We start from the raw sequence: 20033 nt of genomic DNA, 5'->3' as shown, positions 1-20033 counted from the left end.
CAATTCTTGGTTTAGGAGCAGAGACTAAAGGCAACACCACTCTGGTTTTGTAGTAATTTTGCTTTCCTTAGGAAACATTAAGCATGGATAAATATCCAGAGAAGAAGATGAAGCAATATTAGATTCAAAGCAAAGCATAAACCTGTCCATTCAGAATCTTATCAGGGTGAGGGTTATTTGGGACTCCTGGAAAATAATAACAGAGCCTTAGAAATCAATTAAACAATTAAACAAGAGACAGTAGTGGGTAGCTGTGTGCTCCATGTTGTATGATCAACCGCAGATATACTTTGAGAAATTTACAAGGCATATATTACTTTTCAGTTTTCACATAAAGAAAATCTCAACTTGTATGCATTTATTCTCTGAAAGAATTACAACTCCAAGAATGGAGGAGAGGGAATTAATTTGTTTTACTTTTTTTTTTTTGGTGGGGCAATAAGGGTTAAGTGACTTGCCCAGGGTCACACAGCTAGTAAATATTAAGTGCCTGAGGCCGGATTTGAACTCAGGCCCTCCTGACTCCAGGGCCAGTACTTTGTCCACGGTGCCACCTAGCTGCCCCCAGAGTAGGGAATTCAGAAACTAACATCATTACTCCCACACTTTGCTTCTCAAAATACACACATATGCATGTGCGTGTGTGTATGTATTTTAAAATTTTAAAGGCAGGCTCATTTCTTCCCTCCTCCCTCCTTTAAACCAGTCTTAAATTGGTCAACTCAGTTGGTTTAGACTAGGGGTGTCAAATGTGCTGACAGCCTAAAATGTGACCAGCATCACTCCCAAGTGTGGCCTGAACTATGTTAAAATGTAGTTAGGAAACATTTAACACCATAAATAAAAATACAATAAAACATAGTTAATTTGTGGTTTTCAAAGTCGATGGACAGCCCACAGGGATCCTCAGGATGACTTAATGGCCCTTTGGTAGTTGAGTTTGACGCAACTGCTCTGGGCAGATGGGGCTGAGTGATTTCATGGTATAAAGGTTCGATCTCTTTTATGCACAGAGGAAACACTCAGAGATCAAGGAAGCAGACACAGTGCAAAGCACATTGGACCCGCCGCCCGCCCGAAGTACTCTGTTTGAATCCTACCCAAGCTTCTTTAGTGGCAGTAATGCTGAACAAGTGACTTTGCCTCTGTGAGCCTCAGTTTATTCACTTATAAAATGGGAGTAGGGTGGGGTGGGTGAGAGAGATGATTTCAAAACATCTCTTCCAGCTCTACCATTCTATATTCAATTTAAGAAAACTTTATTAAACATGTGCAAGGCACTGAAGAGTTCAAAGGAAAAATAAAAACAAAAACAGTCAAGGAGATTACATTTTAATGGGAGAGATAGGATGTGGGTCATAAAGAGATGAATACAAAATTATTTGAGGAAAGAGAGAAGATTAATAACTGGGGGGATCAGGAAAGGCTTCCCAGAGGCAGCAGCACCTGAGCTGAACCTTAAGGGAAGCCAGAAGGGATTCCAGGAGGTAGAGGCAGAGATATGCATGAAGAGGAGGGAATGCATTTCAGGCAGAGGTTAGAGAGGTTTTATGTGCGAGCAAACTAGAGGGGATGGGGATCGCATTCATGGAGAAATGTACACTGGGCTAAGATTCAGACCGAGGGAAAAGAGATCAAGACTGAAGGAACTCTTCCAGAAGGTTTACATTTTTTACAAAGCACTTTGTCCGGGAGCTGATTGGGTCTTATCTGTGTGTGAGCAGCCTTTAGTATGGGGGAGAGCTGCCACGTTTAGATGATCAGTTCTTCCCCTGTTATTTCTTGCCCAACATTCTCATCTTCTGAGGGTCTGAAATTGTAGAAATCCTCTTCATCTATGGGCTCGGTTTCCATTTCGGGGAATGAGCCGCTGCCAGATCCAGAGCCCGTGTCTAAGCCCACACCCGAAATAGACCAAGGATCTTCCTCCGAGAAAGGGAGCTTTTTGACCTTGTTCTGGGGTTTCTGCATTCTGAAGAAGAATAAAAATGAAAGTCAGGCTTTATACACCATGAAGGACACCAGGCAAGACTGTTTGTCCAAGACCAATAGAAGAAGGACCTGGAGGAAGCTGGTTATTTGTATTATTATTTGAGGCTAAAGCCTAGAGCAACTTGGTGGTTGCATTTCTCAGGATCACAGTATTTCTTTATTATTATTATTATTATTATTATTATTATTATTATTATTATTTTATTTAGTGGGGCAATGAGGGTTAAGTGACTTGCCCAGAGTCACACAGCTAGTAAGTGTCAAGGGTCTGAGGTCAGGTTTGAACTCAGGTCCTCCTGACTCCAGGGCCAGTGCTCTATCCACTGCGCCACCTAGCTGCCCCCATATTTCTTTTTTATTATTATTTTAATTTTATTTTATTTAGTGGGGCAATGAGGGTTAAGTGACTTGCCCAGGGTCACAGAGCTAGTAAGTGTTAAGGGTCTGAAGCTGGATTTGAACTCAGGTCCTCCTGAATTCAGGGCTGGTGCTTTATCCACTGCACCACCTAGCTGCCCCCAGGATCACAGAATTTCAAAGGGGAAGGCTTCAGGTAGCCTCCAGTCTACCCCATAACTGAACAAAAATCTCTACAACAGAACATGATGTTGCCTCACAGGCAGGCTGCCTTGGGGATGGGTAGTAGGTTTTTGAGCAAAGTCCATACATCTAATAGGATACAAGAATCCATCCATCAATCAATGTGCATTTATGAAACACCTATGTGCCAGACACTGGAGCTACAAATATAAAATTGAAATTGTTCCTGCCCTGGAGGAGCTTACACTCTAGTTGGAGGAAATGTATGTATGTATGTATACATGCATGCATGTATATGTATTGTATATATTTGTCTCTATGTATATGCCTTTGCATATGCATTTATGTGTGTATTTATTATTTATTTATTTATTGGTGAGGCAATTGGGGTTAAGTGACTTGCCCAGGGTCACACAGCTAGTAAGTGTTAAGCGTTTGAGGCTGGATTTAAACTCAGGTCCTCTTGACTCCAGTGCAGGTGTTCTATCTACTGCGCCACCTAGCTGCCCCGTGTGTATTTATAATATGGAAAAACTGAGGCCATTCACCAAGAACTCCCTCTTCTCCCCTCCTCATCTCGCATCCCTCAGATGCCTTCTGCCACTATCTCCTCCTTCATTTTGATCTCTTTGCCAAAGCAAACCCTTCTACCTTCACCCCTGATCCCATTCTATCCTGGCCTTTCTAACAGGTTGCTCTATTATCCCTACTCTCTAATCTTCAATTTTTCCCTATTGGCTGCTTCCCAACTGCCTACAAATCCATCTACTTCTCTTCCATCCACAAAAAGTCCTCACTATATTCATCCATCCCCACTAGCCTTTATCTGCCCTCCCCAAGCTCCTTGGGAAGGCTGTCTACAACCCACACTTGTGCTTGTTTTCCTCTTTCTCTTCTCAGTTCTCTGCAGGCTGTCTTGATTCAACTCTCTCCAAAGTTACCTATGATCTCTTATTTTTCTTGATCTTCCTGTGGCCTTTGACTCTGTTGATCTCCCTCTTCTTCTTTTTTTTTTGTTTTTGCGGGGCAATGAGGGTTAAGTGACTTGCCCAGGGTCACACAGCTAGTAAGTGTTAAGTGTCTGAGGCCAGATTTGAACTCAGGTCCTCCTGAATCCAGGGCCAATGCTTTTATCCACTGTGCCACCTAGCTGCCCCCATCCCCCTCTTCTTTTTTTTTTTTTTTTTTTGGCAGGGCAATGAGGGTTAAGTGACTTGCCCAGGGTCACACAGCTAGTGTCAAGTGTCTGAGACTGGATTTGAACTCAGGTTCTCCTGAATCTGAGGCCAGTGCTTTATCCACTGCGCCACCTAGCTGCCCCCTATCCCCCTCTTCTTAATAGGATTTCATGACACTGTTCTCTCCTGGTTCTTTTCCTACCTGTATGACTGCTCTTTCTCAGTCTCCTTCCCTGGATCTGTATTTAAAACACACCCACTAACTGGAAGTGTCCCTAAGGGCTCTGTCCTGGGCCCTTTTCTCTTCTCCTTCTCTCCAGGGTTTCTTCATCTTGGGTCTAAACAATCTATTGTTTAGTATTTCAATTTTAACAAAGTATTTTGATAAATATATTTCAATATAATCAGTTTCCTTCATAATCCTATGCATTTTATTTTATATATTTAAAATATTCTGAGAAAGGGGCCGGAGCTTTCACCGGACTGCCAAAGGGGTCCATGACACAAAAAAGGTTAAGAACCCCTGACTTAGAGCATTCCTGGAGATAGAGAGGTTGTGACCACCCCAGGGTCACATAGGCGATAAGTGTCCAAATTGAGACTTGAACCCAGGTCATCCGGGTCCTGAGTCCAGCCTTCTATTTACTACTGCGCTCTCTCTCTCTCTCTCTCTCTCTCTCTCTCTCTCTCTCTTTCTCTGTCTCCGTACACATGGGAATACATACATACAAAATATGCATATCCCTCGTATACCTAGACACATATGTGTACACACACATCCATGCATATAGCCCAACAAATATTTTTGTCTGGATCTGTCATTTCATCAGCAAGGGGAGCTCCCTGATGTGGAAACTCTCTTGGTGTCCAGGTCTTCTTGACAGTAAGGGAAGTCCTTTCCCTACTATCCCAGGCTGCTTCTCCATCCAGACAAAAGTACAGTAAATACTTTGGAGTATATCTGTAAAGTGGGAATGCTGAGAGTGGGACTGACTACTTGCTTCACAGGATTGTGAGCAAAGCATTCTGACAATTAGAAACTGCTAAAGAAATGGGAGCTCGATTATTGTTGTTGTTACTTTTATTTCTCCTCCTTCGAAATCACACCCCATGCCAGGTACTTTCATTCCCCACTCCACTCCACTCCCAGCTTTCCCACTCCCCTTTGGGTGTGGTCTTCCCCCACTAGAGTGTAAGCTCGTTAAGGGCAGGCATTGTCTTTCTGCTTGTATTCCTATTCCTAGCCTTAGCACAGTGACTGGCACATAGTAAATGCATAATAAATTCTTGTTTCTTTTTTCCCCACTTCTATTATTGTTAGCATTGTTGTCAACATTTTGTTCCTCGTTTTGTTTATTTTATTGTTTTTGTTGACTGTTACAAAATTTGTAATAAAAAGCTTAAGTATTTTTTGAAAGAAAGAATCTGCCATGACTTTAGAGCCCCCTAATGGGCGTCCTCTCATTACAATGTCTAGAAGGAGGAAGTTTGATTTCCTTACTGATATGGATCCACTGGAGGATCGATGATCCTATTGTCTTCACCTTCAGGCATGTTGAACCAGGGCCCCTTTTCTTCAATGCAGTTGGCAGAAAGACTATTTGGGCGACATCGAACCCAATGGAATCTTGCCCTCCGGGAAGGAAAACCTGAGCAAACGAAGTGTCCACACATAATTAGGGACATTTGAAGAGATCCTCTAGCTCTCACCACATCCAGCTTTAACAAACTTGAGGCAATCAATCTACAAATTTCTTTCTTAGCATCCATCTAATGGAATACTGTGGAGGTAGGTTTATGTCATTTCACAGATGATTAACATCAGTTACAAGGACATTAAAAGGAAATCCCGGGGCAGCTAGGTAGCGCAGTGGATAGAGCACTGGCCCTGGATTCAGGAGGACCTGAGTTCAAATCTGACCTCAGTCACTTGATACTTACTAGCTGTGTGACCCTGGGCGAGTCACTTAACCCCAATTGCCTCACACACACACACACACAGAGGAGATCCCAGGGAGGTGACCTTAACTACTTCCATCTTTCCATGGATTTATGATCTCATTAATGTGGACATTCTCTTCAGTGTCACAGATAGCAACCCTATCCATGCCTGCCCATCCTCAGGCCTGTCTATTCCTACAAGGGAATTCAACCAATTGGAGGCTTTTCTCTTTCATTTCTTAACATTGTGTACCATTGGACATTAAATAGCAAACAGACCATGAGTGTAGACACCAGCTATCCCTTGCTCTCACAATGAGATGGGCCCATCTAGTCATACAGTTTCCTGCTGTATTTAGAATGGAAACACTTTAAAAGTCAGGGTTAATTCTTTGTATTTGTATCCCCCTAACCTCACCCAGTAGCTGGAATATAACTGACCATTAATAAATGCTTGCCTGGCTCTCTGTCTCTGTCTCTCTGTCTCAGCAATCAGGGTTAACTGACTTGCCCAAGATCACACAGCTAGTAAATATCTTAGGCTGTATTTGAACTCAGGTCCTCCTGACTCCAGAGCCAGTGTTCTATTCACTGTGCAACCTAACTCCCCCAGTGGTCTCCTTTTTAAAGCAGGTTGTATACAATCTGTATAGTGAAAGTAAGCTAAACCATTTTCATCGTTGGTGTTTTAAGATTATATTTAATTGGAACAGTGGCAAATGAGAGACAGTAGCTTTGTGGCAGAATTCTCTGCATTTTTAAGAACTAATCTTGTTTTATTTTTTTAAGTTGAAGCTTTTTCCCCCCCAGGGCAATGAGGGTTAAGTGACTTGCCCAGGGTCACACAGCTAGTAAAGGTCAAGTGTCTGAATCCAGGGCCGGTGCTTTATCCACTGTGTCACCTAGCTGCCCCATTTTATTTTTTTAGCAGTGCAACTGTGGCATAATTAACAACTTCTGCTCATCACATTTAAAATTTGGAAAGTACTTGCTTGATGGATAAAGTACCCTCACAATATACTGTTTCTTTTTTGACTTTTTACTTTAACTATTAAATCAATTACATATTATATTTTATATATTCTATTTATTATATTTGATAATATTATATTATCTATAATCTATCATACATTTTAGGTGATATATTTAAATTATATTATTATATTGTATATTTATTTTAAATTTCATATATATTTTGTTTAATATAGTTCCCAGTGACAGAACCAATACTTGCAGCTCTCATTTACTAACCATAAGTGTTGGGGTCTAATTCTGAAAATTCTCATTTAAAAGTTAGATATAATGAAATGTTTAAGTATTTGCATATCATTTTGAAAATGTTCGGCTTTATAGCGTACCTTACTTTTATCATTTGAGATCATGTTGCCTTTCAATATGGGCAAAACACTTCCACTCTTGAACAAAAGAGCTGCTTTCTAAAAGCAGTCATTGCACCTTTACCTTTTTTTCTTTTGTGAATGAAGCATTTCTTGAAGAAACATAACTTCAAAGTATTGACTATTATATAAAACAGTTGACCTTCTCTTGCTGTGAAGATTGTTCTCCTGCGTGTAAAATGGACCACGCAGATTTCTGTATGTTTCCATGTATATCATTAGACAATACAGTCCTTCGTGAACAAGGGGGAAAAAGAAATGCTTAAGGACAGTGAGAATGCTGAAGAGACCTGAGTTCAAATCCGACCTCAGACACTTGACACTTACTAGCTGGGTGACCCTGGGCAAGTCACTCCTCAGTGCCCCCCCCCCCCAAAAAAAAGAGTGAAGTACATTTCCTTCCCCCTCCCTGCACTTGTCCCCTTGGGCCTTATTCCTTCCTTCTGTATCCTTGTTTTTTTAGGGCTTCCACCACAAGTCCCAGGGATCCTGGGATCCTATATGAAGCCAACAGCGCTGGAATAGAAATGGATAGATGTTTATTGTCCTTCGTTCTTGAAGAGGACCAAGACACTGGGGTGATGTCAAGACTTGCAGTGAATTGGATTTAAGTGAGGGAGGCCTATGCAAGGTCACCAGCCTCACTTTCTCCTCCAGAGCCATATGGTCAACTGTAGATGGCCCCAGATGGGGTTAAGGGACTTGCCCAGGGTCAGCTAGTGTCGGAAGTGAGATTTTAACTCAAGCCTTTCCCAACTTCAGGGCTAGCATCCATTGGCACTTAGATGCTTAGTCTCCAACCTGTAGTATAGTGTCACAGGGGGGAAAACCTCTCAACCTGAACACTAGGAAAAGTGGGGTGGTTTAACCCCATGCTTTAAGGGAGTAGATAGACATGATTGTCCTCCCAGGACTGATGAACCTCTTTGGGGATCTTCCTGGAACCTACACCCATCACGTCCTCCAGCAGAGGGAGACATCCATCCTCTTCCTCCCCCTGGGCTTGCTTAGACAAACCCGAGACATAACAGAGGTGGGTAGAGAGCCAATGAAGCAATGGCAGCTATGACAGGAAGTGGAAAGGAAAGCCAATACCGACCTTTCCGTGATGTAAACCTCACTGGGGTATTTTTCATCAGGTAAGAGAAAATATTGCCATCAGCAAAAACTTCCTGGCTCCTGGGTCATAGCCCAGAGACAGAGTGATTAAGAGCTTATATTTGCATAGAGTTTGAAAATTTTCCAAAGCCCTTTATATATGTCTCAGTCAAGCCTTCCAACAGCACTTCAGCATAAGTACTATTATCCCCAACCTACTGATGAAAACACTGAGGCTCAGAGAGGGTACGCACATTGACTGGTGCTACACAGTTAGCAAGTATAAGAAGGCAGAATTTGAACCCAGGTCCTCTCAATCCCAAATCCTGCACTCCATTCACTACCACACACTGCCTTAAAATGAGTTGATCCAAGTACATTATTCTATAGGTGTCTTTTTATTGATATCTTTTCTTTTCACATCAACTTAATTTTTTTTGGTGAGGCAATTGGGGTTAAGTGACTTGCCCAGGGTCACACAGCTAATAAGTGTCAAGTGTCTGAGGCTGGATTTGAATTCAGGTCCTCCTGAATCCAGAGCCAGTGCTCTATCTACTGCACCACCTAGCTGACCCATCAACTTTATTTTTAAAAAAATATATATTCCTTGTTTCCTTTTCTGGTTTTGTTGTTTTGTTTTGTTTTGGGTTTTTTTGAGAGGCAATGGGGGTTAAGTGACTTGCCCAGGGTTACACAGCTAGTAAGTGTTAAGTGTCTGAGACCGGATTTGAACTCAGGTCCTCCTGAATCCAGGGCCAGTGCTTTATCCACTACACCACCTAGCTGCCTGCTGTTTCCTTTTCTGGTAAGCTATCCCTGGTTAAATTTAAAAAAAAAAAAAAAAGGGAGGAAGAAAACCCAATTCATCAAAACTAACATGTCAGCTGAGACTGACAGTATATACAATGTTCCATACCCACAGTCCCCCACCTCTGCAAAGAAAGAAGGAAGGTGCATTTTCTCATCTTTTTCTTAGAGCCAACGCTTTGTAAATCTTCAGATACCTACTATTTATGAATGGCAATCATCATCAGTTAGGAGTAGGTGGAGGAAGTATCTAAGTGAAATAGCTACAGCTAATTTCCAAGAACTCATCCCCCTCACCCCTTTGGGGACTGTCTTACACTCTCAGAATTCAAATGTCTCAGCTATTAGGAATTGTAAGACAAAGGTGGAAACCACCTACTCACATGCGACTGAGAGCCCAATGGGAGGCTGATACTTTGCTTTAGAATAAGAAATCTATTTTCCCCCTAAATCTACTAGAGCTTAGAATTCCCGACCACTCTTCCCCCCCACCCCCATTGAAATTTCCAGGCACAAAACTTTGAAGATGTCTGTGCTGGGGGGTGGGGCTTGAGAACAAAGGCTGCTTTTTCCTCTTGTGTGTGGGAGTAGCCTCCTTCCATCCTGTCCCAGCTGAGAAGCTCTCCTTATTCTGGAGAAAATCCAAGAAACTGAGGGAAATGTCCTGGACTGTTTCTCTGGACACACCTTCCTAAGGAGTCTTCCTCAGAGGCCTCAGGAGCCCAGTTTGGTTTGAAGTTACACTGAGCGGATGAGGGGAAAGTAAGAATTACTAGAGAGTAAGCTAGAGGACAAGGGATGAGTCTAATTAAATTTGACAAACATTAGTCAAAGACTTCCTATGTTCAAGGTCTTGAACTATGAGCTGGGGATACAAAGAAAAAAAGAAAGAATTCCAGTCCTCAAGGGGTTTCTATTCTTTTGAGAGGATACAAGTACATTACACAGTATAAGGGATTGCAAAACACATACAAAGTAATACAACGAATCTTGAGAGACAGCACAATCGGAAGCCTGTTGAAATGGTTGGAGTAGGAGGTTTGTGCCATGCTATTAAAAAAGTGATCAGTTTGATGTGTAAGGCAAGTGGATCAGAAGGAGACTCGGAACTTCTCCAATTTATCAGAGACTTCCCAGATGCTTTTTAAAAAAAATCTAGGGGCAGCTAGGTGGCACACTGGATAAAGCACTGGCCCTGGATTCAGGAGGACCTGAGTTCAAATCCAGTCTCAGACACTTGAAACTTTACTAGTTGTGTGACCCTGGGCAAGTCACTTAACCCCAATTGCCTCACCAAAAAAAAAAAAATCTAGCCTTTCCCTCCCAGTGACTCTTCTCACCTAACACTTGTAACAAGGCTTGGCTGAGCAAAACAAATAACCACTGGATCCATGTCTAAAGAATGTAGGCTTCATTCCCAACACCTCTTGAGGAGGCAGGCTTCATGTTCAGTTGGCTAAAGTGTTTCTTATTGCCTGGGCTTTGAAGGAAGCTAGGGAAATGGAGTAAGGAAGAAGCAGCTTCCAGATATGAGGTGTTACTTGTACAAAGGGAAGGAGTTGGAGATGGAACATCTCACGCAGAGAAGACCTATTATTATTGCTGCTGCTGTTGTTAATAGATCTTTCAGAGGCTAGAGTAAGTCACTGTACTAAATAGGTTCTCAAAGCATGGCTGAGAAACTGAATGAAAAGATTTAGGGGTTTTACTTTCAAAAAGAGAATCCTATTTTCCCCTCCTTTACCATCCTGACTCATACACACATAAGCAGATGTGGCCCAAGCAAAATTTTCCTACTAGCTTCTCAGCATTTTCCCCCACACTGGGCCAGCAATGTAGAAGTCTTGAAAACTGGAAGTCACTTGCCTTAGTCTGTCAATTTTACTGAGATGGCTTCCCCCAGGATAGTTGAGTGAGCACAAAAAATGTCAAGCCTGCTCTCTCCTTTCCCACCATGAGGCCCCGGAGGCAGAATTCCTACCTTCTCAGGTTTCATAATGCTACTAAGGAGTTGCCACTGTGGCACTGGACACAGTGGAGGCAATCAGTAAATGCTGGCTCAGGGAGTCTGGCCTGATAGCCGAGAGCAGCTGTTGCTGTTGTTGTTCAGTTGTTTTAGTCATGTTCAGCTCTTCATGACCTCATTTGGGGTTTTCTGGGCAGAGATACTGGAGTGATTTGCCATTCCTTCTCCAGTTCATTTTACAGATGAGGAAACTGAGGCAAGCAGTGTTAAGGGACTTGCTCAGGGTCACACAGCTAGTGTCAAGTGTCTGAGGCCAGATTTTGAACTCAGGTCCTCCTGAATGGTGCTTTATCCACTTTGCCACCTAGCTGCCCCCATAAATTATTTTTAAATAAATTCTCACCACCAAAATCTTTGCCACTTTCAAATGGTTCAACACTAGAAATTGTTTTGTCAGTGGAAATGACACTGCCTTGTTTGATGCAGCCTAAGAGACCCTAGGACCTTTCCATCTGCCCTGCAGCTGAAACCTTCTATGTGCATTGTCCCTCCTCATTAGAATAATTTGTTTAAGGATGGGGACTAGATATGTGTGTGTGTGTGTGTGTGTGTGTGTGTGTGTATGTTGTTGTTGAAAGCACAGGGCTCCTTTAAATCACAATGTATGTACATAGGATACACTTTAAATCACAATGTATGTACATAGGATACACTTTAACACTTTAACATTTCTTTTGATTCAGACCTGTGATGTCATAGCAGAGGGACCTCCTCCACCAATGAGGATCTACAACCATTCTACATTTGTGGTCTCAGAATTGCCTAGGATACTTAGAGGTTAAATGAAATCACACAGGTGGAAGTGAACCCATGCCTTGCTGATTGACAAACCATGTTGCTCTCAGAGTCTCTGGAACTACCCCATCAAAATCATTGTAAGAACATGCCATCCATTGGGGAAAGAAGAACAGTTCCATCTTTTCAACAATGTCTTACTGGAAAGTGAATTTAACATGATATGCTTGGACTTCCATTGAACTATAGAAGATACATCTTGGGTTCTGGTGGGTTAATGAGAAGGAGAAGACAAAGTTCAATGTTAATCAGTGGTTCTCAAACATAGGATAGACTGGAGTAGGGAGAGACTTGAGGGGGATGAATCAGAAGGCTGTTTCAATGGTCCAGTGAGAAGAGATGAGGGACTGAACTAGAGTTGTGGTTTTATGAATGGAGAGAAGGGGACATATAGGAAAGATGTTGTGAAGGAAGAAGCAACAAAATTTGGCAACAGATTGGCTATGTGAGGTGAGTAAGACTGAGGAATCAAGAATGACAGTGAGGCTTTTAGCCTGGCCATTTAAAAGGATGACAGTGCCCTTGACAATCCTAGGAAGAAGGGAGGATTCAGAGAGAAAGATGCTGAGGCCCATTCTGGATGAGTCAGGTTTGAGATGCCTGTGATATGTCCAGTTTAAGGTGTCTAAGAGGCAGTTGGTAATGTGAACCTGGAGCTCAGGAGAGAGACTTAAGCTGTATACATAAATCTGGAAGTCATTCACTTAGAAATGATCGTTGTACCCACAGGAACAAATTCTTATTTTCTTGGCTCTCCTTGCTCTAGATCCCTTCTGTTTCATCTTAAGATAGGCTTACAAATTCATTAAATTGCAATTTCTTTTACATCTGTCCCAAGTTTAACAGGTGCAGGTAGATGATACAGTGAATAGAGCACCAGCCTGCATTTAGGAAAATCTGGGTGTGACCCTAGGCAAGTCACTTAAGCCCTATTTGCCTCAGTTCCTCATCTATAAAATGGGGACAAACTGGAGAAGGAAATGGCGAACCACTCCAATATCTTTGCTAAGAAAAAACCCAATGTACGAAGCCCACAAGTTTACCTAGAGTCAACATGACTGAACAACAAGTTTAATAAGGGTATTTCCCTGGTGGTATTGGGAGGGGGGATACCATAATCCCTTTAGGAGCACTGACAGATCTCTCAGGTGAGTTATTCCTAGAGCTGACTAATCTCTACTTTTTGCTAATTTCCATTAACTTCAGTTTTGGTATGACCTAATCTCAAATTCTAGGGACTTTCTCTGTTTAGGGTTGATTGTGATTTGTATATGCCACTTGTATTTTCCCTAGAGTCTTGGAGACAGAAGGGACCTCAGGAACCGTTTCTCCAACTTGTGCCCAAGCAAGAATCACCTCTGCTGTGTACCAGACAAGTGGTCCCCCAGCCTTTGCTTGGAGACAGCCAATGATGGAGAGCTCACTATCTCTCCAAGAAGGCTTTTTGGTCTTGAGACCAATTCATCTTCCCTCTTGAGGCTTCACATGTAGGCAATTTGAGAGTATTGTCCTCATCTGAATTTGTGTTTGCCTCTTCCCTGTCTACATAGAAGCTCTCAGTGGTAAGAGCTCTTTTTTGTTTCTTACTCATATTGCAGCTCATTTTTTTTTTAAGTTGAGGTCTGCTCTGGGGGCACCAGGGTCCCTGTTTCAAGCTTCTTGTGCTGGGGTAAAGGGGCTATGTCACTGGCTTTCTACACTGAGGCCTCTATGGCTTGTGGATTTCTCAGCACCCTGGGCTTGCTCCCCGCGTGCTGGGATGGCCAGGCCTGGCTGCGCCTGTCCTGTGGGTGGCCCCCTAGCTGGCAGCCTGCCCTCCCTGCTACTGCTGGTGGGTTTCACCACTGGCCTGCTGCGCCATCAGCTTGTTGAGCCAGGATCCAGGGGCCTCAGTTGCTCGGCTGTGGCCTACAGCTTCCTGCTGATTTGCCCCAACCCCCTCCACAAAGCATCGTGCTGAGGTGTGCTGCACCTCCCTTTTGCCCGAGTGAGACCAACCTTTCCTGAAGTCTTCTAAATTATCTCTGGTTGGAAGACTGTGTCTCTCCATCTCTGTGTAGGTTCTGTAGTTTCAGAATCCGTCCAGAGGCTTGATTTAATGTTCTTTTTGAGGGAACCAAAGGAGAGCTCAGGCAACTTGCTGGCTTCTCTCCACCATCTTGGCTCCACCTCTCCCATAAGAATCAAGCTCACTATCTCTCAAAGTTGCCCAGGTGTTCCCACTTTGGGATAGGGTTAATTAATTGTCTGGAAGTTTTTCCTGCCTAAATTTGCCTCTTTGCACCTTCTACCTGGTGCTTCTACCTCTGCCCTTTGGGATCAAGCAAGTCCAACTGATCTTCCATATAACAGCCCTTCAAATACTTGAAGACAGCTCTCAAGCCCTCAATGAAATCTATTCTTCCAGGCTAAACTGTTCCCAGTTCCTTCAACTGATCCTCTTCTGGCATGCATGGAGTCCTTTCTTCAACCTTCTTCAACTTTCAGACTCTCTCTACTTTGTCAACGTCCTTCTTGAAATGCAGTGCCCAGAACTAAACATGCTCCTCCATCCAGATATGGTCACATCTCTAAAGGAACTTTTCCTCTGGGGAATCTGTTAATTAATTCCAAGTTGGCCTACTGAAATTACGTTGGCTTCTCTCTTAGACCCACACATCTAAAACACCACATTCAATGATGATAATGAATGCCAGCAAAAAAAAAAATCACATGGAATCTTAGTGGGAAACAGAACGTGTTCATGAAATTCTGAAAACAAAAACACCCGCAAATTGTGCTGAAATACGAGTCAGAAATACAGATGTTGTTCATTCTTTCAATGTCCCACCAACGAGGTAACATTTTAAAAAACTATCTTCTTGGGGCAGCTAGGTGGTTCAGTGGATAGAGCACTGGCCCCTGAAGTCAGGAGGACCTGAGTTCCAATCCGGCCTCAGACACTTAACACTTACTAGCTGTGTGACCCTGGGCAAGTCACTTAACCCCAATTGCCTCACCAAAAAAAAAAACAAAACCAAAAACAAACAAACAAAAAAAAAACTATCTTTCTTTTGATTGATGCAATTTATTTTTTATATCGCATTAATTTCCCAATATGTCCCTCCTTTTCCCCTACCCAGAGAGCTGTCAGGTATATAACAAAGATGACAGAGGCTACACATGCAATATTCCACATACATTGTACTTCCACCTCCATAGCAAAGAGAGGAAGGTTCATTTCCTCAAATCCTTTGCCCAGATCAGGTTTGTTTACTAAATCCTTATTAGGGGCCTGCTTTGTGCATAGCATCCTGCTAGATACAAAATGTGGCTGAGGCACACCTGATGAGCACCTTCTCTCAGGGTCTCTTCCTCTGATCCTTGGTGATACACAAACCACCTTTTCAGACTTGCATCTCATCATCTAAGTTTATTCCTCTCTCAAAAGCTAAAGGTCTAGATCCAGAGTCCTTTACTTGATGTCTGTGGAGGAGACAACGAAGGGTCTGTGAATTTGCATGGGGAAAAACCAACATCTTGATTTTCAGTACTCTCTATGGAAAATTTAGCATTTCCTTCAATTATTTAAAAATATGAATTCTGAAAAGGGCCCATACACTTCATCAGACTGCCAAAAGGGGGCCAAAACACACAAAAATGGGAAGAACTCTGGTCTAGATCAAAACTTCTAAACTTTGCATAACTGAATGGGGGGGGTGTCACAAAAAATTTGGCGACAGTAAAAGGTTATATATAAAGGGCAGCTAGGTGTGCAGTGGATAGAGCACCGGCCCCAGAGTCAGGAGTACCTGAGTCCAAATCTGGCCTCAAACACTTTTCTTCTTTCTTTTTCTTTCTTTCTTTTTTTTTAAGTGAGGCAATTGGGGTTAAGTGACTTGCCCAGGGTCACACAGCTAGTAAGTGTTAAGTGTCTGAGGCTGGATTTGAACTCAGGTCCTCCCTGACTCCAGGGCTGGTGCTCTATCCACTGCGCCACCTAGCTGCCCCCGGGCCTCAGACACTTAAGACTTACTAGCTGTGTGACCCTGGGCAAGTCACTTAACCCCAATTGCCTCACTTAAAAAAAAAAGGTTATGTGTACCTATTTTATATACCTATATACCCAGGGGCATGTAAAAATTTTTCAGGTGAAAAGGGGTTGTCAGTGGAAAAAGTTTAAGAAGCTCTGCTCTAGAAAATTAATTAGCTTAGACTTCACCTTATATTTTTTTCTTTTTAATTGGAAATAGCATAGCAGGGGCAGCTAGGTGGCTCAGTGGATAAAGCACTGGCCTTGGATTCAGCCGGACCTGAGTTCAAATCCAGCCTCAGACACTTGACACTAGCTGTGTGACCATGGGCAAGTCACTTAACTCTCATTGCCCCACAAAATTTTTAAATTAAAAAAAAACATAAAAAAAAAAGAAATAGCATAGCAGAGTGATGAGATAAAGTGATGGACCCAGAAACAGGAAGACCTGGGTTCAAATTCTGCCTTTGGCACTTTCAAGTTGGGTAACTCTGGGCAAGTCACAGAACTTTGAGCCTCAGTTTCTTCATATGAAAAAAGAGAATGACAATAGCAGTCATGTCCATTTAAACAATTAATTAAGGCAAGGGATCCAATAATGTGGAAATTTGGAAATCTTTAATCTGAGCAGGACCAGAAGAGACCCTCCTGACTCTAAGCTCCCAAATGAGAGGGAGAAAAGATTAGCCTGTTCCAAAACATCAACCGCAGCTGAGAATAACATTGTGTCTCCACCGGAAGCCCAGAGTGTGACACCCAGAAGTCACTTCTAAGAAACAAATTCAGTGCATCTGTGTCATGGTGAATCAACATTTCCTTTACGATGCTGACCCCTGTAAATTTGTTCCTTTGTCAACTGGATCATCTTATTGCTTTGTATTCCTTCCCCAAGGAAAAAGGACCCTTCCTAAGGAGCTAATTGTTCAAGGGCCCTTCCTTTTTTCAGTTAAAACTCTTTAATATAGCTAAACAAGGTCATCTGTCATTAAATTACCCAGGAGGGAACAGGAGCAGCACAATGAGTATTTTGCAGATGACAAAACTGGGAGAGGTGAAATTGTTCCCCCAGCATCACTTGGGTTAGTAAGTGCAGGGTGGGGCTGGGATCCTACCTGAGCACAGGGACTCTTCAGTCCCTAACACCCCCAGCTCATTCCATAGAACCAGGCCATTTAGGTGATCAGAGAGTCGCTAGGTTTCTCTCCGATGATCTTGCTGAAACCCAGATGAATAATTACAGATTTCACAAAAGGGTTTCCTTTTTCCTGATCCTAACAGGTCAATTTAAAAATAGAAATCAAGTAAACACAAAATTCAGTTTTGCTACCCTTTAAAGCAATAAGCAGGCGGTGTTTGAGGTCCTGATCGGGGGAGAGAGATAACACCACCATAGTATCTTAAAACTGCAAACCAGCATGTCAACCCACATGAAGTTTAAAGAAAGCTGTATTTGAAGTTAGGAAGACATGGATTCAAGTCTTACCTCAAATACTTCTAGGGCCTCAGTTTTCTCATCTGCAAAATTAAGTGGTTGGTCTAGAGGGTCTTCAAGGTCCCTTTTAGCTCTGAATCTATTGATCCTATCTTTGCAATTTTTTGAATGGGGGGTGTGTGTGTGTGGTGGGACCAGATTTGTGATTTTATCCAGTGTGGGGAACTCCTACTGTGGATACTCCCTTCACTGATACAGATTGCCACCTCATCTGTATAGTTCTTAATCTGAGGTCCATGAACTTAAAGAAAAAAAACCATTAAGTATAATTGGTTTCCTTTATAAACCTATGCCTTTTATGCATCAAATCACATTATTTTAAGAAGGAAACTGGGGCAGCTAGGCTGGCACAGTGGATAGAGCACCGGCCCTGGAGTCAAGAGACCTGAGTTCAAATTTGTGCCTCAGACACTTAACACTTATTTGCTGTGGTGACCCTGGGCAAGTCCAATTAACCCCAACTGCCTCACCAAAAGAAGAAGAAGAAGAAAGAAAGAAGAAAGAAGAAGAAGGAAGAAGAAGAAGAAGAAGGAACTACCCCCAAACTACCTAAGGACCCCCTGCCTTAGAATTAGTGGCCTGAGCATTCACTGAGAGTTCACCCAGCTAGTGTCAAAGTAGGCACATGAACCCAAGACTCTATCCATTAAACTACTTAGCTTCTCCTAGTATGCTTCAGTATTCTGAGCCCGTTGAATTTTCTGGTTTAGATACAACCCTGCCACCTTTCTGGGTCATAATCCTCAGTCACTTAGTAGGTGGTCTTCAAGTGTCTCACCCGGCTGAAAAAAATCATCTCCCTCCTTCTAGCCTCCGTTTCCCCTTGTTTAGCTTATTGGAACCCAGGATGATGGACACAGTCCTTTAAGAACCTGTTTTTGAAGGCTTTCTTGTTGGAAGGACCCTCCAGAGCTTGATCTCTCTGCCCATATGGCTTTGGAGAATGCACAAGACTCTCTCTGCCAGAATGAGGCACCAGGGTGGGATGTTAACGGAGGGTCCCCATTTCCAATTAGATAAAAGGCTCAATCAAACCCCTGACACTTATTTTTTGCACACATTTGTTATGTATCAAGCAGGGATAAAGGCAAAACAACACATTGCCATCCTCAGGAGGGTGGGAGAGATGACATCCGCTATGAGAGATTGGATTCTCCTTGGATTTGGGATGAAGATCCAGGTTTGAGTCTTAGCTCTGCTGCCTACTCACTGTATGACTTGGGACAAGTCCTTGCCCTTCTCTGAGCCTCAGTCTCCCCCTTTTGTAAAATGGGGGGACTGGACTAAGCTGATCCCCCAAGACCCCTCCAGCTCAGATTGATGGTTTATGTAGGCGTCAGAAAAAGCCCAGTCTACCACCATCCCAGATGCCTCTCCCTATGGTCATCAGTTTCAGTTTTTAAATAAAGACTTGGCGCTGGGCTCCTTGGCCCAGAGCTTAGATGGAAGAACAATGTGAACCTTACCTTGGACGAAAGGTTCCATAAAGAACAGAAGAGACAGAGCCAGGAGTATCCTCTGGGTGTGCATCCCCAGATGCTGCATGGTGATCAACTCCAGCCTCCACTTGAAGCCTCTCGATTGGGGAAATGTGGCTGAGAGCTCTTTGTAGCTGAAAGCTGCTTCTGAATCTTCCACCCCCTGCCCAGACAGAGCCTACGTCACAGTTTCCTGAACAAATAGAATGACATCCACATTAAAAAAAAAAAAGAAAGAGAAAGAGAGAAGTCAAATACTATTTTTGCCCATTTTGAAACTACTCCGGACTCCCCCCGGGGACACTTATTCAAAAGTCTGGTTGTTTGCAAATTGTCTGCCTGTTCAAAAAAAAATTTTTTTTCCACTCCTACGAGTACTATTAAGGAAGGTCGTTGTTTATACTTGCTTCAACAAGAATCTAGCCTGTTTCCTATTTAGAGAAAAGTATCTGAGGAACAGTGATGATGAGCACTGAACTTGGGATCAGAAAAGGCAGAACTTGAGATTGGGAGGTCTGGGTTCAAATCCTACTATCCTAATTCAACTTATTCACTAGATATGTGACCATAAGCAAGTCTCTTCATCTCTCTGAGCCTCAGTTTCCTTCTTTGTAAAATGAAGGGGCTGGACTAAAGGTCCCTTTCAACCCTAAAGTATCAATACGAACTGAAAACTCATACTAATGAGGCTGGAAAACTGCAAGATGTAACTTATTATCATTATGCATAGTAAACACAAAATGAATAGTAAGTACTGAAAACAGCTAATTGTGTTGCAATATAAAATTGGCTCTCTGGCTGTTCCCCAGATGTGACCTTCCATCTCCCACCTCCTTGTCTTTGCATTGGCAGTGTTCCACGTCTGGAACGCATCCCCCCCAACCCCCAGCTTCCTTCCAAGGGCAACTCAGGTTGATAGACCACCACCTATATGAGATTGATCACCAACCAATGGATTAATCAACATTTGTCAGGTGTCTATGTCCCAGGCTCGGGACTAAGTGCCAAGATCTTTCCTAAACCCTCTCTCTCCAATTATCAGTGTTCTCTTCTTTTTGAAATGATACTATTGGGGGCAGCTAGGTGGCGTAGTGGATATAACACACCGGCCCCTGGATTCAGGAGGACCTGAGTTCAAATTTGACCTCAGGCACTTGGTACTTACTAGCTATGTGGCCCTGGGCAAGTCACTTAACCCTGCAAAGAGAGAAAGAGAGAGAGAGAGAGAGAGAGAGAGAGAGAGAGAGAGAGAGAGAGAGAGAGAAATGATACTATAT

The 20033-nt window shown here is 42.8% G+C and overlaps 1 protein-coding gene across 1 annotated transcript; it reads right to left on the bottom strand.

The window, feature by feature from the left end:
• Positions 1-1198: 1198 nt before the first annotated feature.
• On the bottom strand, positions 1199-18949 carry SRGN (serglycin). The gene is made up of 3 exons (XM_043980260.1): positions 18745-18949; positions 5212-5359; positions 1199-1972 (listed from the first exon to the last, which is right to left on the bottom strand). Exons 1-3 carry the CDS (start codon positions 18821-18823, stop codon positions 1753-1755), a joined length of 447 nt encoding a protein of 148 aa, XP_043836195.1. The 5' UTR covers positions 18824-18949; the 3' UTR covers positions 1199-1752.
• Between the last annotated feature and the right edge of the window lie 1084 nt (positions 18950-20033).

This window comes from Dromiciops gliroides, chromosome 2 (genome assembly GCF_019393635.1).
Source record: "Dromiciops gliroides isolate mDroGli1 chromosome 2, mDroGli1.pri, whole genome shotgun sequence".
In the NCBI taxonomy this organism is placed as follows: Eukaryota; Metazoa; Chordata; class Mammalia; order Microbiotheria; family Microbiotheriidae; genus Dromiciops; species Dromiciops gliroides.
This window is presented reverse-complemented; position numbering and strand designations above follow the sequence as displayed.